The sequence below is a fragment of the Tupaia chinensis genome, unplaced genomic scaffold (genome assembly GCF_000334495.1).
Source record: "Tupaia chinensis unplaced genomic scaffold, TupChi_1.0 Scaffold000272_1, whole genome shotgun sequence".
Lineage (NCBI taxonomy): Eukaryota > Metazoa > Chordata > Mammalia > Scandentia > Tupaiidae > Tupaia > Tupaia belangeri.
In genome coordinates, this window is record NW_006159754.1 from 6569279 (window position 1) to 6595826 (window position 26548).

At 40.3% G+C, this 26548-nt stretch overlaps 1 protein-coding gene across 1 annotated transcript in view; it reads left to right on the forward strand.

Annotated features, from left to right (window-relative positions):
* Positions 1–1750: 1750 nt before the first annotated feature.
* Positions 1751–26548, forward strand: part of LOC102498204 (vomeronasal type-2 receptor 1) — a 30126-nt gene continuing 5328 nt past the window's right edge. Inside the window, exons 1-4 of the mRNA XM_006149768.1 lie at positions 1751–1992; positions 11563–11854; positions 17414–18286; positions 22823–23050. Coding sequence (XP_006149830.1) covers positions 1751–1992; positions 11563–11854; positions 17414–18286; positions 22823–23050 — 1635 coding nt within the window. The remainder of the gene's footprint in view (positions 1993–11562; positions 11855–17413; positions 18287–22822; positions 23051–26548) is intronic.

Genomic DNA, 26548 nt, shown 5'->3' on the forward strand with positions numbered 1-26548 from the left:
TTTCCCAGAGGAGTGGGATGAATCAGCTGTGGTGATAAACATACCTTTGTGTAAAGGTATCCCTTGGCAACAACAGGGCTTAGAAGCAGCTGCCTTCTGGTAAGAAAGGGAGATCACACATGAGTGACAGTTCCAAGTAGTTCTGAGAAAAGCCGTGGACTGAACCCTTATAGCCCAGTGGGGGACTCTGAGGTGCTTAGTGAAGACTGGTCTGGCACCGGGAGTGCCTCCGCATTTGGGTGAAGCCAAACTTGGAAGAAAAACCTGGGGAGAGATTCCCCTGGAAAATTGTCTTTTCTTTAAGTCTTATTGGTATCATTTTGTCTGTTTTTGGAGAGGTTTTTGCTATAGGGCATGTGTACATGCCAGGAAGAGAGAGGCAAAGAGACAGAAAGTGAGAAATCACCCCTGAAGGAGTGCACTACAATCCCTTCTCCTTCATTCTCCTCTTGGGATCTTGGGAACGCACACGCATGCACCTGGCATGAGTTTAAGCCACCGGGTCCGGGACTTGAACTACAGTTGACTACATAGGAGTCCAGCAACATAGCCATTATGCTATCTGCTGGTCCCTTAGTGGTATCATTTTGGAATTATGAAGGTAGGATGGACCCCATGAACCATCCCTTATTTTTTTAGATTAAAAATGTTTATTTTTCTGTGAGTGAGAGAGACAGAGAAACAACCAAAGTCTTGATGCTTGTGATCTGTCCCTGACCTCAGCCAGCCCTGAATCATGGGCACACGTGTACCTGGTGTATTCATGGAAGTCTCTGGATGCGAACCCAGAACCTTCCCAGGTGTGTTTCCCTCACGGCATACCTCGTTTTACTACTGCATCACCATCTGCCCTCTACCATGCTTAAGAACTAGTGAGACATTTGATAAACTGAGATATCACTCCGTCAAGGACCAGGGGTGTGTTTCCTGCTAGCTCACCTCTGAAGGCAGAGGTGGCTGCAGGAGGACTAAAACGAGGGCCAGTCTGGGAGATAGAAATTGGGGAATGTCTTTTGGGATTGCCCAGGGTAAGTGGGGATGAGACTGAACTGACAGATGGGAAGTTCTTCAGCTGGAGGAAGTAAGGGATGGGACTTGCCTGTAGAAGGTGAGGTGAGAAAGCTGTCTGGGGATGCCGATGGTAGGAAGATAGTAACTATGTGAGGGGTGTGTGTGTGTGTTGCAGATGAATGAGTATGGGTGGAGGAGTTATAAAAAAGGGGAAAACTGGGACTAGCCCCATAGCACAGTGCTTAAAGGAAATGAATCCCACATGGTTGACTGTGGTTCCAATCCCAGCCCAGGTGGCTTGAAAAACATGCTGGGTGCCTATGCACGCATACCCAAATCCTGGTAGGATGGAGAAATGGAGGAGAAGGGATCGTAGCAGGACCATGCCCCACTGGAGATGCTTACTCTCTGTCTCTTTCTCTCCAGTTCTGGTGAGTACCCTTAGCAAAAACAAACCAAAAGAAACCTCAAAACTCACTATTAAGTTATATTATTATTACGAAGCATAAAAGAAGTTTTAGATGAGGCTCATTTCAGAAGAACTGCTCAGTTCCTAGTCCAGATCCATAAATTGCAGGTGAGTGTGAGGCTCTGTGACCGATGGAGACATGCCAATTATGTGGCAGGTAGCTGAGTCCCCCGGGGATAAGGCAGACACACACACACACACTCCACCAGAGCACCTCATTAGCGCTTACATCTCACCCTGCGCCACGGCCCCCAAACTCACCTTATTAAAATGGCCAACAGAAAGAAATATTTGCTTCCAGGATTTCTTATATTTGTATGGGTCCGATTGGGCACTGAAGGCCAAGAACAGAATAAAGAACAGACCTGCCGGTTACTAGGCAAGTTTGATTTGAATGGGTATGTAGAGGCCAAAGACCATACACTTGTTATTGGAGGAGTGTTTCCTGTTCACTCCAGGACCATCCCAGCAAATGAGTCTATCCTGGAGCCGGTATCAGCAAAATGTGAAGGGTAAGCCATTCTTTCAGTCTTCTTACATGAAGTGAGGGCGGAGGAAGGAGTGATACCGGCCAGGCTGAGAGTCTGCAGCTGGAGCTGTGATGCCAGCCCTGACTCTGACACGGGGTAGGTACTTCGTGTTTTTGGGCCTTGGTTTATCTGAGGGGGACATTCTAGGATCACTTAGAAACCGGAAATCTTGGTCTCAAGTGTGTCCTTTCCCACATCTGCCTTTCAGACAGAAAATGGGCAGAGTTCGTGTAATATAGAATGTTGCTCCTCATAGAATGGTCTGTGGACTCGCACATCAGTGTCACCCAAGAGCTTGTTAGGAATTAGAATCTCAGGCTGCATCCCAGACCTGCTGGAGCTGAACCTACATGAATATATATAATACATATATATCTGTATGTGTGTATATATAGAATGTATTTGTTTTTATTTAACTTTATTTGTAGTTATTTATAAATATATATTAATTTTTATTTATATAGTTTTGTTTTATTCATGATCTAGCATGTGAGTGTGTAAAAGAAAGAGAACCACCTTGCACAGGGTCTGGTCACACTATGACCCCTTTTCTCCAGTCCGGTTGCTCCATGGGATCTGGCTTCTCTTGGGCAGCCCTTTATTCCTCTGCCACAAGCTGGCTCAGAACTCACATGTTGACAAGACCCTCTGGTGATTCAGGTACACATTAAGGTTTGAGAAGCACTGATGCAGAATTATGCAGTGTGGCCATTTTACTGTTAATTGTTATAGACTAAACTCTATCGAAGTAAACATACACCATGCGAGAATGCTGATTTATTGCTGTGCCTGTGTTAATAGCCAGATTTCTTCAGCTAGAGGAAGGCTTCTGTCTCTGCATCCTTCACCCCTGGGTTGTCATGTCAGGAAAAGGAATCCATGCCTGATAATATTAATTTGCTAGTAATCCAGTGTAAGAAAGGAAACCATGGGTTACATATCTAGACATCACACACACACGCGCAGGATCTGGCTTCTCTTGGGCAGCCCTTTATTCCTCTGCCACAAGCTGGCTCAGAACTCACATGTTGACAAGACCCTCTGGTGATTCAGGTACACATTAAGGTTTGAGAAGCACTGATGCAGAATTATGCAGTGTGGCCATTTTACTGTTAATTGTTATAGACTAAACTCTATCGAAGTAAACATACACCATGCGAGAATGCTGATTTATTGCTGTGCCTGTGTTAATAGCCAGATTTCTTCAGCTAGAGGAAGGCTTCTGTCTCTGCATCCTTCACCCCTGGGTTGTCATGTCAGGAAAAGGAATCCATGCCTGATAATATTAATTTGCTAGTAATCCAGTGTAAGAAAGGAAACCATGGGTTACATATCTAGACATCACACACACACGCGCACACACACACACACACATTTTAGATATAAAAAGAATGCTGGAAATAAAAAGAAAGGAGAAAAGTTACCCACTACTCTATTACAAAAGTACTCTTCACATTCCTACATTCTTCCTCAGCACTTTATATAAATGCATCCATAATTTTGAAGAGTTGTGACCATAGCACAAACTGTAAATACATTTTTAATTGACATTAATAATTAAACATATTTATAGGGTACAGTGTGGTTTTCAGTACGTGAATAGAACGTGTAATGATTAGATCAGTGGAGTGAGCGTATTCCTCACACCAAATATTTAACATTATTTTGAGACATGATTTTATATTGAGCATTTTACACTATGTAGTGAGCATTTCCATGATGCTGCTTGGTAATTATAAATGCATGTTGTAAAATTGAGCAATCTCTTATACTATTACATCTTTACTAATCACAACTCTTCCCCTTTGATCATATGTCATGCTCCATATTTGAGATCTCATTAAAGGGATGCATCAATTTAATGTTGTTGGCAAAAGAAAAGGATTGCAATCATTCCTTACTTATCTCTAATTATTTTTATTTTTTATTCTTATAGTGAAGCAAAGGGAAGAAAGATGAGAAGGGCTTTTGCTTAGAGTTACATTATTGTAGTGTCAGTTTATTTTTTGTCACAGAAGTTTCCACTTCTTTAATCTTACTTGTTCTTTATGCTTCATTGGACATGTGAAGTTTATTTTTCTAGCAAGGTTAGATTGAAAAGCCAATATACATATTTTAAAGCAAAAATCCACTATTCCAAATTAAAAATAATTTCATATATCCACTGTGGTTGAAAAAGTGATGAGAACTAAGTATATCTCATTTAAAAAGTAACTCACTTATCAGGGCTATTTGGGTATATGCATAATCAATGCAATTAGGATTTGAGCAGCAACATACGACTTTAGATTAGGCATTTGGCATCCATGTACATAAAGAGAAAGGCAATGTGCTTTTTATTTAAAAAAAAAAGCAACTAATAGCAGAGAGATCAGCAGATGGCATAGTGGTTAAAGTGCTGGACTCCCACATGGCTAAATGAAGTTCAAATCCTGGACCTGATGGTTTGAAAATCATGCCAGGCACATGTGCATGCATTCCCAAAAACCCAGGAGGAGAATGGAGAAGAAGGGCCTGTGGCATGGCCATCCCCCGAGAGAGGTGAATTCTCACTTTCCTTCTTACTACTCTCTCTGTAGAGTGCATGTATTCTATGCCAAAAAAAAAAAAAAAAAAAAAAAACAGATATAAGACAGAATTAACCAATACAAATACGTAAAATAATATTTATAAGCATCTGAGACCAGAAAACAGGCAAAGTACCGTATTTCTAAGCTGAGTATTCTCAGGAAGGAGTGGAGAGCAAGGTACAGGTGAGCACAGTGACGGGCACCACAGACTTTAAGATAAGATGGCCCTCGGTCCTAAACATTCTGTAGTTCATTTGCAAAAGACAGAGCCAGAAGGTGGCAATCAGACCTTCATACCAAATGGTGAATTCTTTTTCACCTGATCTACTTGCTGTGAGAGTATTGAAATGTGATGAAGGTGGATGATAAAGAGAGGAGGTTTTGAAGAGAACTTAGGGAGAGAGCTTGAGTGAATTACTGCAGTGAAAGACAGGAGTCAGAGATGGTATGAAGGGCTGAAGCATTTGGAATGCCAGAGGAGAGTGGTGTGTGCTAAGATCCGAGAAAGAGAAAGATAGGCATTCGCTGGGACCAAAGAAAATATTTACCTTCTTCAGAGTAAGAAGTTGACTTTGCCCTCTTGTATTCCAAAAGATCATGTATAAACTTTTTCCTTTGAAAATGTAATGAGAAAGGAAATTGAAGACAGTTGGACAAGAAGAGGGGTTCGAAAGGGTATAGTTTCATTACTCCCCAGGAGGGGAAATCTGGAAACATAGTTAAGGAAACAGAAAGAATCAGCAGTGAGGGTGAGGCAGGAGAGTCATCAGGGACCACGGAGCTAAGGGCTGGAGCTCCAGGCCCGGCCTCAGAAAGCTGCCGTAGGCTGACTTTTAATCTAATTATGAAATTGTGTGGAAATAAGCAATAGCACCTATTTATTTCTTGTATTTGTTATTTGGTTTTCTTTAGTAACTACTCATTAAGAAAAAAAACAAAAACAAAAACAAAAACAAAAGCCCCAAATTGAAACCTGGCCCTATTTTCCTAGGGGGATGATCTTGGGGGAAGTTTCTTTAGTGCTAAATAGATCTTAGGTACAGAAGACATTTTATTTCCTCTTAAAAACAGCTGGTCGAAGATGTTATGTTCATATTTAGACAACTAAAGCTCAAAGATTTTCAGTGGCTTGTACAAGGTCACATAGAAAGCACAAGGCGGAGTTGGAAACTGTCAGGCAAGTTTAGATTCTGCATTCAGCATCTATGTAAATGAAGAGAGAGACAATGTGCTTTTATCTCAGGCCCTCTGAGTCAGGCAGGTTTATTTTATTTTATTTTTTTCTTCTTCTTGTTAAATTTTCCACTTTAAGAATATTTCTCAAAACTGATAAATGCTCTTTGAAAGAAGAAAAGAGTTTTGGAGTCAGATGAATTTGAGTAACCACCAAGATATCTTATAAACTTTAATATACTATGTACATTTTCAACATCCAAGAAAGCGCTAAGTTTGCAGGATTTCCCAAGTGTTTTTGACAACAGAATTCCATTTTGGAGACTTGGCAGGGCCCCACATTGCCTCAGGTACAGAGAGTTAGTTTAGTTAATGCATATTCAAGTTCAATGAACTGAATGAAGGAGAAAGGTAGGAGAAGGAATGAAGCAAATTAAGAGAGTTCTGGGGGGGATTAGGGAGGGGACAGAGAGTACCTACCATCCTTGTGCCATCTTAATTGGAGACGCAGGCAGGAGTAGAGTTGAGGCCCTTGTGGTACTAGGCCTGAATAAGAGATGAACTGAACTGAGGGGTCTTGTGGTTCTAAAATTTTTATTAAAAAATAACTTGTCTTTGCTGAAACTTTTTTAAAAAAATGATTTTTACAAATATTGTTTATTTTAATGAAGCTGGTACAGACATTATCCATTTAAAACCCATATCCCAGGCCAAAAAGTACAAATAAAAAAAGAGCAGTGTTCTGTTGTATACACTTCTGCATGAATAACTTTATCAAGTGCTAATGGAAATTAGAACTTTTCTGAGATCTTCTGACAAGATTTTTTTAAATCTTCAAATGAGATCTCTTCAGCGAAGCCATCTTTGGAGTTAGTGAACTCTCACTGTATCTGTCATCCTGACTCCAATCTAATATTCTTCAGAGCAGAGGAAGGCAGTGAAATAGAATGAAAAGAGAGTATTTTAATTCTTCTTTTTATTTTTAAAATTTTTTATATACATTCAATCACATTGTTTACCTTACAATGTGAGCATTTCAATATATGAACATTTCTCCCCAGTCCCGTTGATCAAAATATCTTCAACCGGTAACACCACATCTCCCCATCCTGTCAATGTTCTAGCTCCGTATCCCTTCTCCAAATATCCTTCCTTAGGCCCCAGTCCTCCACACATATTTTAATTCTTGCCTTGGTTGACCTAAACAAAAGTATGACTTAGAGAAATTTTCTGAGGAAAAAAGGTACACATTATATACTAAGTTAGCAAAAATCCTAAATCAATGAAAAATCATACCAAATCTCATTCTTCCATTAGTTATTCTATACTCATTTTAAAAATTTTAAATTTGAAATTAAAAAATTTCTCTTTTAATCTTTATCCAAATGTTCATATAATTTATTTATACTTTTCATTAGAGTATGGCAACGGCTTTGCATATTGACTGTTTCACTTAATGTTATATGCACACTGCTAGGTAATTTTTTTACATTACACTTTATTAAAAAAGACTTATTTTATTTATTTATTTATTCATTCATTTATTTATTTATTTTAATTTGATCAGAGGGGAATGGAGTGAGAGAGAGAGGGAAAGTAAGAAAGCAAGCTGCCAGGTCCGGGACTTGAACAGTGGTTGGCCATGTGGGAGTCCAGTGCCCTTAACCACCCCCTGGCTGATCCTCCCTAATGTGAGGAACCACTGTCCTCTATTTTTTTTTGTTTGTTTTTTAAGATTTTTGTCATAGGATACATGCATCTACCAGAGAGAGAGAAAGAAGTCACCCGCCAGTGACAATGGCCATGCTGCAATCCCTTCTCTTCCAGTGTTCTCTCAGGATTTGGGGGATGCACGCACATGCACCTGGCATAAGTTTCAAGCTTCTAGGTCTGAGACTGGAACCATGGCTGACCATGTGGGAGTTAAGTGATGTAACCATTCCGCCATCTGCTGGTCTCCAATTATACTTTTTTATTGATGGAAAAATGTCTTCATCAGGACCAACAGGTCCTGGGTATGTAAATTCCAGCTTTTAAGTATCATAAATAATTATGTAATGAACAGTTTGGGGCATATAGTTTTTTACTGTTACAGAAACATTTCCTTCAGATAAATTTTCAGAGGACTTACTGGATCAAAGCCAATGAATATTTTTCTAAGTCTTGAAATACATAGCTATCATGACTTCAAAAAAATATTCTTGTATTTATTTCAAAAACTTACATTGTGGGACCAGCAGATGGCATAGTGGTTTCATCACTGGACTCCCAATGACTGACCGTGGTTCAAGTCCCAGACCTGATAACTTGAAATTGATGCTGGTTGTAATGCAGATCAAAACAATGAGATACCACCTAACCCCAGTCAGAATGACTAAGATTAAAAAAACAAAAAATGATAAGTGCTGGTGGGGGTGTGGTGAAATGGGAACTCTCTTACACTGCTGGTGGGAATGTAAATTGGTCCAACCACTATGGAGAACAATTTGGAGATTCCTCAAAAATTTACAAATAGAACTACCATATGATCCAGCAATCCCACTTCTTGGTGTCTACCTAAAGGTCAGAAGAATACTTAATCAGAAAAGTGCTTGCACATCGATGTTTATTGCGGCACTATTCACAATTGCTAAGTCATGGAAACAACCCAAATGCCCACAAACAAATGAAAAGATAGAAAAACTGTGGCATGTATACTCAATGGAATACTATTCAGCCATAAAAAACAACAAAACCTTGGCTTTTGACAGGAAGTGGATGAATATGGAAGACTTACTGCTGAGTGAAGCAAACCAGACTCTGAAGGAGAGGCATTGTATGTCCCCACTTAATATGTACCGAGTGTCCGCACTCTATGACTGAAACTAATTGACTAAAGGATATAGAAACACAGTATACAGATGTAAATACCAGATATAGTGTGTGTGAAAGAGGAGGGTCTGAGGAAGGACATTTGGGGGAGGGACAGGGAGGCAAAGCATTAATGGCACAAAGCGGTGTGGTATTATCTGTTGAAGATATTTTGTAGTTTTATCAACTGTACTAGGTAGAAATGTTCACCTGTTGAAATATCCACTTTGTAAAACAAGTAATAATGTGATTGAATGTATGGAAGAAAATGAAATGAAAAAAAATTAGTTTAAAAAAAAAAAAGGAAAACAAAATAATGCTGGTTGTGTGTGCGTGCGTGCCCAAGATTCTGAGAGGAATGGAGGAGAAGGGATTGCAGTGTGGTCATCCCCCCTGGGGGGGGTGATTTCTCACTTCCCCTCTCACTGTCTCTCTCTTTCTCTGTGATGAGCGCACGCACCCTAAGGCCAAAACCTCTTAAAACACATACAAAAAACACCTGATATTGCTACCTGTGTAAATTTGGAAACTAAATGTGGTGTCTTCAGATGATAAGGTCCTTCATATTCTGGCATCTTTGGTTCTTCAGCTTCCCCTTTCACTGGGGCTCTCCTCTAAACGTGCTGATATTTCCACTCTGAGGGTGCTGCACGTGCTCTTGCTGTAATGCTTTCACACATGCTGTTCCCTAAGCTCTCAGAGACCCAACACCCCTTCTCATGTCATCAAGACTTAGCTTGGCTGCTAATTTCCCAAGGGCTAGATACCCCTTCTCTGTGTTCATACCCCCAAATCTAATCCTGTCACCATTTTTATATTTTTCTTATTTTATGCTGTAATCGCTTGGCTATTTTTCTCTTTCTTTATCTGGATAGTGCTATAACTGCCTTGTTTATTATTGTATTTATTACAACAATTAGAGAAAGTCAATAATTATTGATAAATATTAGATGAAAAACAAAACTACAGTAAAAACACAAAGAGACATGGAGGGGGCTGGCAGGTGGTGTGGTGGTTGAGGTGCTGGACTCCCACATAGCTGATGGGGGTTTGAGTCCTGACCTGGTGTCTTGATTTCTCACTTTCCCTGGTTAAATTAAAGAATAATAGTAAATGAAACTGAATGAATAACTCTTTTAACAAAAAAAAAAGACATGGAGAAAAATTCCAATCTGCCAGCAGAGCTGTTTACTATTAGACATTTAATTCAAAAGTATTTATTGAATAGAAGACATAGAATGAGATACTATAGCCACAGAAGATATTAAAAGTATTTGGGGTGTTTGTTTTCAAATAGGTTAAAGTTAGGTTAGAACCAGAAAGAAAGAGTTGGAAGAAAATAGTTATTTTTTTAGTGGAGAAGAAATTGAAAAAAAAAAAAAAAAAGGTAGTGATAGGCTCCTGCAGTAATAGTTCTCCTTTTATCTTTTTTTTTTTTTATTCCCTGGAGAGGCTTTTGCTATAGGGCGTGTGCGCTCGCCACAAAGACAGAGAGCCACAGAGAGACAGAAAGTGAGAAATCATCCCCCGGGACGGGGGGTGGAGGTGGCCACGCTGCAATCTCTTCTCCATTCTCCTCTTGAGATCTTGGGCACACATGCACGTGTGCCCGGCGTGAGTTTAAGTCACCAAGTCCGGAACTCGAACCACGGTCAACTACATGGAAGTCCAGTGACATAGCCATTACGCCATGTGCTGGTCCCGGTTCCCTTTTTAATAACTAGGGAATACAAAGGAGGAGGCATTTTGTTTATGGTTATATGTGAAAATAGTAGGAAGGAGACCTCCTTAATTAAAATACCTCTCAATAATAACAAATCAAGGCAAGAAAAATTATGTAATTGGAATAAATTTATATATATATGAATTTTACCTACTGCTTTTATGTACTCTTGTCGTAAGTATTTTCATGCATGTATGTAACTTTTAAAATTATAATTAATATCTAAAAGGAAAGAAAAAGGGAAAATAGGGAGAAGAGAAAGGAGACTTAGATGACAGTCAATGAATGGAGAAAAATGTATCAAGGGTTATTTGGAATACCTGATTTGTAGAGAAAACTGTGACTATAAAAACATTTTTGTGGGACCAGCAGATGGTATAGTGGTTACATGTTTATGTAACTTTTAAAATTATAATTAATATCTAAAAGGAAAGAAAAAGGGAAAATAGGGAGAAGAGAAAGGAGACTTAGATGACAGTCAATGAATGGAGAAAAATGTATCAAGGGTTATTTGGAATACCTGATTTGTAGAGAAAACTGTGACTATAAAAACATTTTTGTGGGACCAGCAGATGGTATAATGGTTACATGTCGGACTCCCATGTGGCTGACTGCATTTAGAGTCCCGAACCTGGCGACTTGAAACTCAGGCTGGACATGTGTGCATGTGTGTGCCCAAGAGGAGAATGGAGGAGAAGGGGTAGTGGTAGCCAACCCTTCAGGAGACTTCTCACTTTCTACCTCTCTCTCTGGAGAGCCCATATAACTTATACACACACACACACACACACACATATATATATATATATACACACACACACATATATATATATACACATAAACCCACATGTACATATACACACATTACTCTTTATATATAAATGTGTGTATATGTGTGTGTGTATATACATGTGTGTTTGTATATATATTTTTTCTTTTTCTTTTTGTGAATAGAGATAGCAGTTCGAGGAGATTATAGCATATGAAAAGTATATAGAGCAAGAAAATATCCAAAAAGGTGCTACCCAACCCAAACTAATCAGTAAGAAATATGATTCATACTTAAACTCATCAAAGTTGTATTATCATTTGTTAAAAATTAACATGCTCAGACAAGTGAGGTGCCTGCTGATGTTCTGCCAAAATGCTCTTAGTACCCATCCCAAGTAAAAGCTACTTTCCCCCACAAAGACCCACCCACTGACTAAAGCCTGACGAAAGCTCTTTTCTTTTTAGGTTTAACTTTCGGGGATTCCGCTGGCTGAAAGCCATGATCCACACGCTCAAAGAGATTAACAAGAGGAAGGATATTTTGCCCAACATCACTTTGGGCTATCAGATCTTTGATAGCTGTTACACCATCTCCAAAGCAATGGAATCGGCTTTGGTTTTCCTTACAGGGCAGGAAGAAACCAAGCCCAATTTCAGAAACAGTACCGGAGTCTATCTGGCAGGAATTGTTGGGTCAGGTGGATCGTCCTTATCAGTTGCTGCTTCCAGAGTTCTAGGGTTGTATTATATACCGCAGGTATCTCGGAATATTGTGCTGGGTACTAATTTATAAAGAAACACAAACTCTGTGTAAATTGCAGCAAATAGCTGCAAAGGTACTCAGGTGAGGTTGGGTTAAGTTGCAAAGACTAACAGAAATAGTGCTGACACGCCAGCCCTAATTACTGTGCTCAGTCGGACTTATTTAGAGGTGATCTGAGACTCTGATCCCTCATCACCCTGCCTTAATTTTTGGCTTGAGATTGTGATGTAGTGATTTTGTATGTTGACATCTCACTAGGCACTGTGTGAAGCATAGAATATGTGATCAATAAGTACTATTTGTTTGATCAATTGATGGTGTAAAATGGGACCAGCAGTTAGAGTAATGTCTATGTCGCTGGACTCTCATGTAGTCGACCGTGGTTCGCGTCCTGGACCGGGTGGCTTAAAACTCACGCCGGGCGTGTGTGCGTGTGTGCCCAAGATCCTGAGAGGAGAATGGAGGAGAAGGGTTGCGGCGTGGCCATGCCCCCTTGGGGGGGGTGATTTCTTGCTTTTTGTCTCTCTGTCTCTCTGTTTAGCGAGCGCACGTACCTTATACTGAAAACCTCTCCAAAAAATAAAAAAATAAAAAAAGATGGTGTAAGGAACTCATTTTGTTTCTTGTCTGTATGGGTATTTGTTATGCATGATCTTTTAGTTCATATACTAACATGCTAAAATAGGTCTGAGAATTTCACGAGATGGAAAGAATTTGGGGATGCTAACTTTACAGATTAAGATTTAGAGACAGTGATACATTTCTTTTTAAAAAATATTTATTTTAATTTTATTTGCTCATTATTTTAATTTGCCCAGAGAGATACAGAGAGAAGGGAATGTGAGAAAACAAGCCACCAGGTCCAGGACTTGAGCTGTGGTCAGAGATGTGGGAATGTCCAGCCCCTTAACCACCATGCCACCTGCTCGCCCCGACCCTGACACATTTCAACATAAGAATAGATGATATTAGGAATAATAGATTATTAAGAAAATATAAATGAAGTTCCATAGTTATTTCTAAGAATGTGTCATTAAAATATGAATAGGACTTACTGCCATGAACAATAATTAAGCTTTTTTGTGTTACTAAAGTTAAGAGGAGAATTTGAGATAATTGTAACAAGTAGCATTTACATAGCGCTTCTTATAAAACTGCAAATACAAATGTAAGAGGAACAGCAAGGTAGTCAGAAACAGAACCAAGAGAAGAGGTTGGTGACACAGGAGGCACCCGTGGTGTAGACTTCCTGCAGCTCAAACAGACTGCTGCAGCTGTGAACTGCCTTCCACCAAATCCCAGCCATGGTCCAGGCACCAGCTAGAAACCGCTAAATAGAATTTCTTATTTAAATCCTTGCAGTGAATCTCCAAAAGTAAAAGAAAACTCTCCTATGTGACAGAAGCTTTCCCATTTATCTTATTTAATATATTGAGCAACCTTAAAATGTAGCTAGCATTACTCTAATTTCACTCACGGGGAAGCTGAGGTTCAGAAGGTTTAAGGAACTTGTCTAAGAGCTAGTAATAAATGATATAGTCAGAACTGGAAGTCAGCTGTCTCTGTCTCAAGCGAGATTCTTTCATATGTATGGCTTCTATGATGCGGCTTCTTGCTTGATTCCAAAGAAGAAAGTAAACTTTAGCCAGTGAGGAATAAGACAGAAGGTAGAGGAAAGAGAAAATAGGCATATTCTGACACTCATGAAGGAATTGGTGGTCACAGAGTTATGGAATTATAGTGTAAAAGGTCCCCTTGCAGGTGAGGTATCAATACCATGGAAAGGGGATGGAATAGGACAAGGGAGAGTGGATGGAATATCTGGCAGGAACTGTTGGGTCAGGTGAATCATCCTTATCAGTTGCTGCTTCCGGAGTTCTAGGGTTGTATTATTTACCTCAGGTATCTCAGAATATTGTGCTGGGTGCTAATTTATAAAGAAACAGAAATGCTGTGGAAATTTCAGCAAATAGCAAGGTACTTGGGTGAGGCGGGGTTAGGTTGGAAGACAGAGATGGTGCAGGTGTAGCCCAAATTACTGTGCTCAGTCAGGTTTATTTAGAGGTGATCTTATTCAGAGCTTAATCATCAGTCATGTTAAGAAGTCTGGACTATTCACATTTTAATGCCCCAGTCTTAGAATATGTTTCTTTTTTTAGAGAGAGATTTTTGTTATAGGGTGCGTCCGCACGCCAGAGAGATAGAGAGACAGCCAGAAATCACCCTCTGGGGAGATGGCCACACGCAATCCCGTCTCCAGTCTCCTTTCAGGATTCCGGGCATGCATACACACGTACCTGGTGCAAGTTTGAAGCACAGAATCTCGGACTTGAACCTCAGTTGACCATGCGGGAGTCCAGTGATGTAACCATTACGCCATCTGCTGCTTCTAGAATATGTTTTTAACTATAGAACTGATGAGGTTAAAGGTAATCTATAGAATAAATACATGTAGTATGACTAGAATCCATGGGCACTTGGCCTGCCTCCTGCAGTTCTCATGGGAGGAAAATACGTACAACAGTCACTGAGAAAATGAGAAAAAGTACCTTTTCATTTCTCTAGGAAAGTGAGGGCTTCAGGTAACTTTGTTGAAGAATTATGGTCTAATCCTTGAAGTTCCATAGTTATTTCTAAGAATGTGTCATTAAAATATGAATAGGACTTACTGCCATGAACAATAATTAAGCTTTTTTGTGTTACTAAAGTTAAGAGGAGAATTTGAGATAATTGTAACAAGTAGCATTTACATAGCGCTTCTTATAAAACTGCAAATACAAATGTAAGAGGAACAGCAAGGTAGTCAGAAACAGAACCAAGAGAAGAGGTTGGTGACACAGGAGGCACCCGTGGTGTAGACTTCCTGCAGCTCAAACAGACTGCTGCAGCTGTGAACTGCCTTCCACCAAATCCCAGCCATGGTCCAGGCACCAGCTAGAAACCGCTAAATAGAATTTCTTATTTAAATCCTTGCAGTGAATCTCCAAAAGTAAAAGAAAACTCTCCTATGTGACAGAAGCTTTCCCATTTATCTTATTTAATATATTGAGCAACCTTAAAATGTAGCTAGCATTACTCTAATTTCACTCACGGGGAAGCTGAGGTTCAGAAGGTTTAAGGAACTTGTCTAAGAGCTAGTAATAAATGATATAGTCAGAACTGGAAGTCAGCTGTCTCTGTCTCAAGCGAGATTCTTTCATATGTATGGCTTCTATGATGCGGCTTCTTGCTTGATTCCAAAGAAGAAAGTAAACTTTAGCCAGTGAGGAATAAGACAGAAGGTAGAGGAAAGAGAAAATAGGCATATTCTGACACTCATGAAGGAATTGGTGGTCACAGAGTTATGGAATTATAGTGTAAAAGGTCCCCTTGCAGGTGAGGTATCAATACCATGGAAAGGGGATGGAATAGGACAAGGGAGAGTGGATGGAATATCTGGCAGGAACTGTTGGGTCAGGTGAATCATCCTTATCAGTTGCTGCTTCCGGAGTTCTAGGGTTGTATTATTTACCTCAGGTATCTCAGAATATTGTGCTGGGTGCTAATTTATAAAGAAACAGAAATGCTGTGGAAATTTCAGCAAATAGCAAGGTACTTGGGTGAGGCGGGGTTAGGTTGGAAGACAGAGATGGTGCAGGTGTAGCCCAAATTACTGTGCTCAGTCAGGTTTATTTAGAGGTGATCTTATTCAGAGCTTAATCATCAGTCATGTTAAGAAGTCTGGACTATTCACATTTTAATGCCCCAGTCTTAGAATATGTTTCTTTTTTTAGAGAGAGATTTTTGTTATAGGGTGCGTCCGCACGCCAGAGAGATAGAGAGACAGCCAGAAATCACCCTCTGGGGAGATGGCCACACGCAATCCCGTCTCCAGTCTCCTTTCAGGATTCCGGGCATGCATACACACGTACCTGGTGCAAGTTTGAAGCACAGAATCTCGGACTTGAACCTCAGTTGACCATGCGGGAGTCCAGTGATGTAACCATTACGCCATCTGCTGCTTCTAGAATATGTTTTTAACTATAGAACTGATGAGGTTAAAGGTAATCTATAGAATAAATACATGTAGTATGACTAGAATCCATGGGCACTTGGCCTGCCTCCTGCAGTTCTCATGGGAGGAAAATACGTACAACAGTCACTGAGAAAATGAGAAAAAGTACCTTTTCATTTCTCTAGGAAAGTGAGGGCTTCAGGTAACTTTGTTGAAGAATTATGGTCTAATCCTGAGGTTGAGGTTGTATATCTTGTCACTTTTCTCTAGCTAAGCCTTGGGACCTACACGCTCAGAAGTTCTGGCAGAGACAAACAAGGAAAGAGAAGAGGAGAGAAAGAGTGAAAGTGCTGGTGATGGAAGAGAAAGAGATGAGGAGAGGGAGAGAGAGACAGAGAGAGATAACTGGGTTTGCCAAATGGATTGTGATTTCACTCACTCCGTGATCTATATTGATGAGAATTTAGATCTGAGAAAGAGCCTGGATGTCTTGGCTCACTTGACTTGTCTCAGGGAAGCATAGCGGAAAGACTAGGTGACTTCCTTTTCAGTGCTGTAATGCCACTTGTGAAAAGTAGTACATTTCATGCTGTCATCTTAATATAATAATTGGCTCCCCCAACTTTCTTGGGGAGGGGTCAGGGGTCAATAGGGAGGCCCAGAGTGTTCCCTTCAGTGATTTCCACCTACTGAGTAAGGAAAGGAATAGAAATTCTTTTGTTTATAGAAGAAGGTAAGAGTAAAATCTTTTTTCTTTTTTTAGAGGGCATGTGCACTCTCTGTAGAGTCAGAGAGAGAGACAGAGAGACAGACCCCCCCCCCCGGGAGGATGACCATGCCACAATCCATTCTCCTCTATTCTCCTCTCGAGATTCTGGGCACACATGCACGTGCGCCTGGCGTGAGTTTTAAGCCACCAGGTCCGGGACTTGAACCACGTTTGACTACATGGGAGTCCAGCAACTTAACCATTACTCTATCTGCTGGTCCCAGAATTATTTTTTAAAAAATTATTTATTTGTTTTCATTTGTTATTATTATTAGTTTTTAATTTGACCAGAGAGAGACAGAGAGAGAAAAGGAAAGTGAGAAAGCAAGCTGTCAGGTCCAGGCCTTAAACTGTGGTTGGCTATGTGGGAATCCAGTGCTTTTAAATACCACGCCATCTACTGGCCCCCATAATTTTTTTTAAGAGTGTTTTTGCCTTGGGTGCATGTGCTGGCTAGAGAGAGAGAGAGAGAGAGAGAGAGAGAGAGAGAGAGAGGGAAAGTGAGAAATCACCTGAGGAGGGCATGGCCATGCCATAGTCCCTTCTTTTCCATTCTCCTCCTGCGATTTTGGGCACACATGCAACAGTGGTGTGATTTTTAAGCCACTGGGTCCAGGACTTGAACCACATTTGGCCATGTGGGAATCCAGTGACATAACCACTATGCCATCTGCCGCCCCCAAGGAAGAATTGTTAAGTTTCCTTCTTCTTCAATAAAAACATTCTGAAATTGTGTAATTCAAGATTTGTCTATTGTTTTCTAATAACACATGAATATTTTTGATTGTAGGTGGGCTATGCCTCTACCACCTCACTTCTTAGTGACAAATACCAGTTTCCTTCTTATCTTCGAGTAATTCCCAGTGATACGTTCCAGTCTGACGCCATGGTAGCCCTTATACGACATTTTAAGTGGGTCTGGATAGGTGCTATCGCAGGTGATGATGATTATGGAAAATACGGAATAAAGCTTTTCAAGGAAAAAGCAGAGATTGCCAACCTCTGCATCGCATTCTCTGAAACCATTCCCAAAGTCTATTCCAATGAGAAGATGCAGAAAGCCGTTGATGCCATAAAGAGTTCCACTGCCAGAGTCATCGTGCTCTTTGCATCTGACATTGACCTCAGTCCTTTTGTGCTGGAAATGGTTTACCACAACATAACCGACAGAACGTGGATAGCGAGCGAAGCCTGGGTTACGTCAGCCCTCATTGCGAATCCTCAGTATTTCCCATATTTCGGTGGCACCATTGGCTTCGGAGTACCACGAGCTGATATACCAGGCTTTAAAGAATTTCTTTACGACATCCATCCTAGCAAGGATCCAAATGATGTCCTGACCATTGAATTCTGGCAAACCGCTTTTAACTGCACCTGGCCCAATAGTAGTGTCCCATACAATGTTGACCATAGAGTGAATATGACTGGCAAAGAAGACAGACTATATGCCATGTCCGATAAATTCTGTACTGGGCAGGAGAAGTTGGAAGACCTTAAAAATACCTATCTGGATGTGTCTCAGTTACGAATTACAAACAACGTCAGACAAGCTGTGTACTCCATGGCTATCGCCCTGGATCGTCTAAGCAGATGTGAAGAAGGACGTGGGCCATATATTCCAGGAAACACCTGTGCCTACATACCTGACTTTGAGCCTTGGCAGGTAAGTTGTTGTTTTACTTCACGTTATATTAGATTGTTGGAAAGTCATGACATATTTTCCTATCTTTTTTTTTTTTTTTTAAATACAAAAATGCTTCACGACTTTCCCAACAACCCAACAGTTTGAGGATGTTAAGAATTCATGCTATTAGAACTATTGATTCAGGGCCAGCAAGTGGCATAGTGGTTAAAGTGCTAGACACTTACATGGCTGACTGCAGTTCGAGTCTTCAACCTGGAGTCTTGAAAATCAAACAGGCTATGTGTGCATGTGTACCCAAAATCTCAGGAGGACCATGGAGGAGAAGAGATTATAGTGTGACTTCACACTTTTCCCCTCATTGTGTCTCTCTCTCCGGCAGGTACACGTGCCCTATGGCAAAAATCTTAACAAAACAAAGCAAAACGTATTGATTTGCCTTCGTACAGAATAGACGTGATTTCGTCACATGCCCATCTAAAATCATGGCTTGTTTGTGTGGCCTACATGGGTATTTTGAAGTTCTTGTTTTGTTAATAGAGTGATTATTAGCTTTGTTGTGAATGATAAAACATTCCCCCCACCCCACAAAACCCTGAAAAACACAAACAAACCCAGTGCCTTCATCCAGATAGGTTTTTTTCTCCCACAATATAGGGATTCGTCTTAGAATCCACAATGGCCACTTGGGCTTCAAACATCACGTCCACCAGTGGGAAGGATCAAGGGTGATGTGCACACTCCTCCACTTCAGGCTAGTTCTTGAGAACTACATGCAATTCTCCTCACATCCCTTTAGCCTCAATTTCATCAGATAGCTTTATCTAATTACAAGTCAAAGTGGAAGATGTAGTTTTTAAGCAAAGTGGAAGGAGTCAGACAAGGGCTGGCATGCCAGAGGATGAAGACTGTTGGTGGCTGTCTTTGGGACTGGCCCCCACATCTCCTGTCTTAGGTCTGATGTGCCAGCAACTCAGGTTGGGATGCAGCAGCCTAAGTGATGTCATCAAGATGCGACCTTCTCCAACTTTCTTTGCTTGTACTCTTCAGTACCTTACCTTCTACCTATAAAGGGTAAATGATGACCACCACTGGTGTGGCCCTGTCACAATCTCTGATTTTATCTCTCTGTCCATGTCCCTCACCACTTCACTCTCCTGCAACACTAAATTGTTTGTCACCTCCAACACAGTCCAAATGGCTGGGAACATGAGCTCTTTGTTATAATTTTTAAAATATTTATTTATTTGTTTATTTCTATTTGTTACTATTATTTTTAAATTTGACCAGACAGAGACATAGAAATAGAAAGCAAGCTGACAGTTCTGGGACTCAAACCATGGTTGGCCATGTGGGGATCCAGTGCCTTTAAACACCATGCCACCTGACAGCCTGTCATTATAATTTTTATTTTCAAATTGTACATTGCATTTAATTCTGTGTCTCCTCAGACTCCTGCAACTTGTGACAGTTTTTTCTTTTTTTCTGGTTTTGCCATAAGGTGCATGCACTTGCCATAGAGAGAGAGACAGAGACAGTGAGAGAGAAAGTGAGAAATCATCCTGTGGAGTGATGGCCACACTGCAATCCCTTGTCCTTCACTCTCCTCTCAGGATTTTGGGCAAGCACACATATGTGTCCTATGTGATTTTTAAGCTGCCAGGTCTAGACTCGAACTACAGTCAGTCAAGTGGGAGTCCAGTGCCTTAACCACCACACCACCTACTGGCCCCCAGTTCTGTTTTCTTTGTTTATTTTTTGTGACCTTGATTTTTTCAGTGAGTACTGGTCAGCTGTTTTTAGAATGATTTTCATTTTGGTTTTATCTTATTTTTTTCTCATGATTAGATAGAGAGTTATGCATTTCTGGTAAGAATACAATAGAAGTGACAATGTGTCCTTTTCTCTGCTTCATGTCAAGGAGACACTTGATGTAAAGTTTCACTGGTATTAACTTTGGTCACTTAAATAGAGTGAGGTCACCAAGTTTTTCCACTATGAAGTTACTGTATTTTCCTTTGTAATTAATAATTACATAGTGGGCAATATTTTGAGGCTCTGAGAACATTTTGTTTCTCATGATACTTTTTCCCACAAAATTTTATCTTCCTTTTATTTTATTTTACTTTAGACAGGATCTCCTTGTGTTGCAATGCTCCGGCCTCAGGCTTTCCGAGTTGCTAGGATTGCAGGCATGCGCCACGGTGCTCAGCCCTAAGGCTGGACCTGGAGCGGAGCCTCGGTCTCCCCCCTGGTCCCAGCCCCCTACACGCATGTGTTGTAGCAGCGAGCACCACTGTGGCTGGGCCTGCATCACGGTGCTTCCTGCCTGAAGTAACTATTACTGTGTTACTTGGAAAATGATGATTTCTTTTTCTGTGCTTTGCTTTTCTTAATTGCCAGAGGGCCTGTGAATTCATCAGAGAGAGGGAGAGACAGAGAGAGGAGAAAGTTCCCCCTACTCCATGGAGCCTGGTCATGCCATGATCCCTTTCCCTCCATTTCTCCATCCTGTTGGGACTCTGAATACACACACACATGCACCCAGCATGTATTTCAAGCCACTGGGGCTGGGATTCAAATGGCCATTTGAGATCTAGCTCTCTTAACCACTAGGCCGTGAAGCTGGTCCAATGATGAGTTTTCTATTTCCCTCTTTCCTCTTACATTTCTTAGCTCGAATCCTATTTCTCCTCTACTGATTTATCAACATCAATATGGACTCATAGATATTTATTGCAGTTCAATGAGTAATCATCTGTAACTATTGTTATTTGTTTTCTTGCTCAAAATTTTTCATATTTGACCATTGAGGGCCACTTTGAGTTGGCTCCTGTTTCCTTGACACATCCTTATCATTTCTGAGCACTTCCTTCCTTCCTGGAATCCCAAGATCTTCCAGCTTATCTTGTCCTATCTCTGCCCCATCTCTATAGTTAGCCATTTCTCCAAAACGTCCTGTTTCCATTTACTGAGGAATGGAATTTGTAAACCAAGATCTGAGGGCTAGGTGTTTTCACTGGTATTGAGGAAGTTGTGTTAAATGCACAATGGTAAATTAAGTTATATTTTAAGTGCCAAAGTTCCTTCATTATAAAAGAAATTCGCCAAGTGCTTCTTTTGCAATTTAGAGAACCATTTTGTATGGTAAGTTACTATTGCTTAATTTATTATCTAAACACTGGGAAAGGTAGTCAGGCCCTCACTCTACCCTTTTAACACTTTTTCGACAATAGCAACATAGAGTGCACTGGTTTTTACAATCAGTGCCTGTTTGTCTAGCTTCTCCAGTAAGGGCAGGTAATGGATCCTTCCTAATTTCCATATCTCTAGGCACCTGGGACACAGGGAAAGCAGCAGTGGTGGTTGGGGGATTGTGCTGGTACCTATCAACGAAAAAAATCTAGGAGGGACGTAAAAATATTCACTGTTCCTTCAACATGGGGATTAGGAAATATTAGATACCACTGTGTATAAGTAGAAACCAATGTTTGAAAGAAAAAAGAAAAAAACCAGTATTTCAATAGAACTATATAAGCTACATAGGTAAATTAGAATTTTCCAGCAGCCAAATTAACAACAAAAAAGAAACAGATGACATTAAGTTTAATATTTTATATATATATATAAGTTTAATATTATATATATATATATATGGAGAGAGAGAGAGAGAGAAAGAGAGAGAGAGAGAGATGTTTTTGCTATAGGGCACGTGCACTCACCAGAAAGAGAGAGACAGAGAGATAGAAAATGAGAAATCACCCCCTAGGGGGGATGGCCACGCTGCACTCCCTTCTCCTCCATTCTTCTCTCGGGGTCTTGGGCACGCACGCACATGCACCCGGTGTGAGTTTAAACCGCCGGGTCCGGGACTCTAACTGCGGTCGACTATGTGGGAGTCCGGCGACATAGCCATGACGCTAACTGCTGCTCCCAATATTATATATTTAGGTCAAGATATTCAAAATAATATTTTAACATGTAATTATATAAAAATATTAATGTGAAATTCTCCTTATTATTATTATTTTAGGTTTTTGCCATAGGGCATGTTTGCTTGCTGTAAAGAGACAGGGAGAGGGAAAGCGAGAAATCATTCCCCCCAGCAGGGATGGCCATGCTGCAATTCCTTCTTTGCTTTCCTCCTGGAACTCTGGGCACACAGGCACACATAACCAGTGTGATTTTCAGACCACCAGGTCCAGGACTCAAACTGTGGTTGGTCATGTGGGAATCCAGCATTTTAACTACTATGCCATTTACTGGTCCCAATAATGTAACATTGTTAATGAGACGGTTAAAAAATATTTCTAATGAAGTCTTTATAATCCAATGTGTATTTTATACTGAAAGTACATCTCAATTTGACCTACCACTTTTCAAGTTCCCACTGCTGCATATGGCTAGAGATTGTTGTATTAGACAGCCAAGTATAGAGGAAGAAAAATAAATCCAGTCTCACAAATTAAAATAGATACGAGTTTGAAACTGTTTTATGTTAAATTTTTTGAAATTGCTTTTTTCCCTGTAATCTTTTTTTCCCTCCTTACTTTCTAGCTAATGTTCTATATGAAGACACTCAAGTTTACAACCCAAGGTGGAGTGAGAATAGAGATAGATGAAAATGGAGATGTGACCGGATACTATGATGTTCTAAATTGGCAATTAGGTGACAATGGAGATATTACCTTTGTGAAAATTGGAGAATATATATTCACAAAATCTAAGTTTCAACTTGTGATGAAAGAGAATGTGACAGTCTTTTGGAATACTGAAACAAAAGAGGTTAGTTACTATGCCATCTTGCTTTGCTTATATGTAGAGTTACATTTCTACTTTATTTTAGGAACTTGAGGTGGGCATTCCAGCTCAGTTTTACCAAGTATAGTACATACATTTTCCTTTTCTTTTGTAATTTTTGCCAGATTGTGCATGTGCTCATGGGAAAGGGGGAAAAAGAGAGAGAAAGTGAGAAAGCATCCATGTAAAGAATGGTCACATAGTAATCCCTTCCCTTCCACTTCTCCCTCCTTTTGGGATTTTGGGCATGTACACACATGTGCCTAGCATGTTTTTCAAGCCATGAAAAATTTTGGTCCAAAACTTAAACCAAATGGTCGCTATGTGGAGTTCAGCTGCTTTAACCATCATGCCACGGGTTGGCCCATACCTTTCTTTTCTGACTAAAAGAAACTTTTCCATTTCTTTTGGTTTTAAATAGACATACATTTTTAAAAAAGAATTATTTTTTAAAATTTTATTTATGATTGTTATTTTAAAATTTTCTGCAGGGCACATGTACTCACCAGAGAGACACAGAGGCAGAGGAAGAGAGAGAGAGAGAGAGAGAGAGAGAAAGTAAGAAAGCAAGCCATCAGGCCCAGGACTCAACCTATGGTCAACCAAGTGGGAGTCCAGCACCTTAACCACCATGCTACCTGCTGGACCCTAGACACATGTTTTTAATTTTTAAATTTATGTTTCAATGTGATTTCACACATCTCCAAGTGTTTTCTTGAGATTATTTTATTGTATTTGAAGTCTTGTATTACAGTAATATTCTGCTTAGTGGTTATGTTTTGTGTGTGTGTGTGTGTGTGTGTGTGTATGTGTGTGTGTGTGTGTTTCAGAGGACAAATTTAATCTGATGGATGTTTTGGTTTTCATTTTCTGTTTTCTTTTTACTGTAGACTTGTTTAGGGGAACAATTCTGTTTTGGTCATTTTTTATGGACAAGGATGAGGGTTTTGGGGTGACCGCTGAGGTTTTTATTTAAATACTACCCTCTTCTGTTAGTATGATGCAGTTTATTTAAAGGAAGAGTCTTCTGGTAAAGGAGGGCTTAATGTGTTTTTTGATTTTATGGTTCACTCTTGTTTCTGCAGGATCCTTAATTTCTCCCTCTAACTTCTTTCCCTTTCTGCCTTACCTCAAAAAAAGACACTTCTCAATATAGCTTCTGGTCGCACCGAAGTGTTGCCTTTCTGAAACTTTCATTTGGAGTCCCACTTTCAAACCCTTTCTCTATAGCCAGTGCTGTCTCTCTTAGTTTCCGTGCAGCAATCCCTTCTCCATTTCTCCCTCCTTTTGGGATTTTGGGCACGCACGCTGGCACACATGCCTGGCGTGTTTTTCAAGCTGCCAGTTCTGGGACCTTGAACCGTACGGTCAGCTAGATGGGATCCAGCAAAAACTTCAGCTGTCTGGTAAGTAATGGAGTTTTCTCTGAACTTTCCCCAACACTTCTCCAGTTATCTTCACCCTGTGTGCCCAGGGACCCGGGACTAGCTCCCCAACCACTTACTTTGTAAACCACTCAGAGCTGTAGACCCGCATATTACCACCCTCCTGTTATAGGAAGAGGAAGAAAAATTGTAATCATATTGAACAATAAATAATAGTGAAAACAATAATAAAAGCGCCAGTGATAATGAAAATAATAGCTTTTTTAAAAAAGTTTTTTGTCATAGGGCACTTGTGCTAGCTGGAAAGAGACAGAAAGAGACACAGGGAGGGAACGTGAGAAATCACCCCCAGTGGGGATGGCCATACTGCAATCCCTCCTCCTTCATTCTCCTCTTGGAATTTTGGGCTCACATGCACCCAGGCCCAGCATGATTTTCAAGTTGCCTAGTCTAGGACCCAAGCTGTGGTTGGCCATGTGGGAGTCCAGTGCCTTAACTGTGGTGCCACCTGCTGGCCTGGATGTTTATGTGTTTTAATGTAGGATAGGACATTTCTTTCCTGGAATGATTTTGTCTGTTCTCTACCAACCCTAGGTTCTCTGCTCCTCTCACTCTCCTCTGCATAGTGCTTTTTAGAGACCCTCATTTTCCACATTCCCAGGATTGAAGAGGGAACTTCAGAGGCAGCTTTGCTGGAATTGAATGGTTATTTCTCTATTTATGAATACTTCAAAGTTTATAAGATTCTCAGACTTGGTGTTGCAGTCAGGGGCCGTGCGTGGTTTTATTTATTTATTTAAATTTGTATGGTCATTTCAGAGATGCATGAAAAGATTCAGTTTAACAGCTATCACAACCCTGGGAGGTAACAGAAGTTTTTCCTGTCCCTTTGGAGAGTAGAGCTAGAGGAATTTTATTTCTTTTTTCCTTGTTTTCTTCTTACTTATTCTCAGAGACAAAGAATGGGGGGAGGGGAAGGATTCATAAGTTTATACTATAATTTTAAGTAGGAAACCCTAGTTATCAGTATGATTATATGTATGAATGTACATACATGTTAATAAGCTTTGATATATCATTCAAAAAATCATTTGTCGGGATCTGGAGTAACCCATGAGTCATCTTCTGTGACCCCAAAATCTTGATTGAACATAATGGATAAAAATGGTGTTGGGGACAGAAGTGAGAAATTTAGGGGGAGGCATAGGTTTGATGAGTGTGGTTTTGGACATGTTGAATTTGAGGTGGGAATTTCAAAGTAGGGACATGTTGAGAGTTTAGAATATGGAATTCGATCGAGGTCAAGTGGGAAGGTCAAGTTGATGTTAGAAATGAAGATTTGGGAAATCTATAGAGAGGCTATTTAAAGACAAGGGCCTAAATGAGCTGCTTTCCATCAAAAGATTAACACAAAGGATATGGAACCAAACCAGAGAAAATGTCCTCAGTGATGAGGAAAGTGAATGAAGTAGGACCAACAGAATAAATAAAAGGACCCAAATGAAGCCGAGAGAGCTTGCATTCAAAGAGCAGTTGATCATGTGTCAAGCATTGAAGAAATACAAAGGAGAATGTGGCTAGCAGACAAGTTGTCAGACATGGAAAGTAGTTTTAGTAAGGTGAGTGAGTGGGTTGGAAACTAGATCATAGAGACTGAGAAGGGAAAAAATATTGAGAAGTGAGACAAAAAGGCATCAGCTCATTGTTCATTATACTTTTTTTTTTTTTTTTTGCTATAGGGCACATGTGCTCGCCAGAAAGACAGAGAGAGAGACAGAAAGCAAGAAATCACCCCCCAGGAGGGATGGCCATGCCACAATCCCTTCTCCTCCATTCTCCTCTCAGGATCTTGGGCACACACGCACACGCGCCTAGCATGAGTTTAAGCCACCAGGTTCAGGACTTGAACCGCAGTCCACTACATGGGAGTCCAGTGACATAGCCATTACACCAACTGCTGGTCCTCCTTATTATACTTTTCAAAGAAAGTGTATGGACTACTCTTTCCAGAAGACTGTCAGGAGAGAGGAAGGCCAATTCATTCTGTGGTGATTTAATCACTATCTTTTGGAATTTGAGAATATTTTGCTGTCACTCT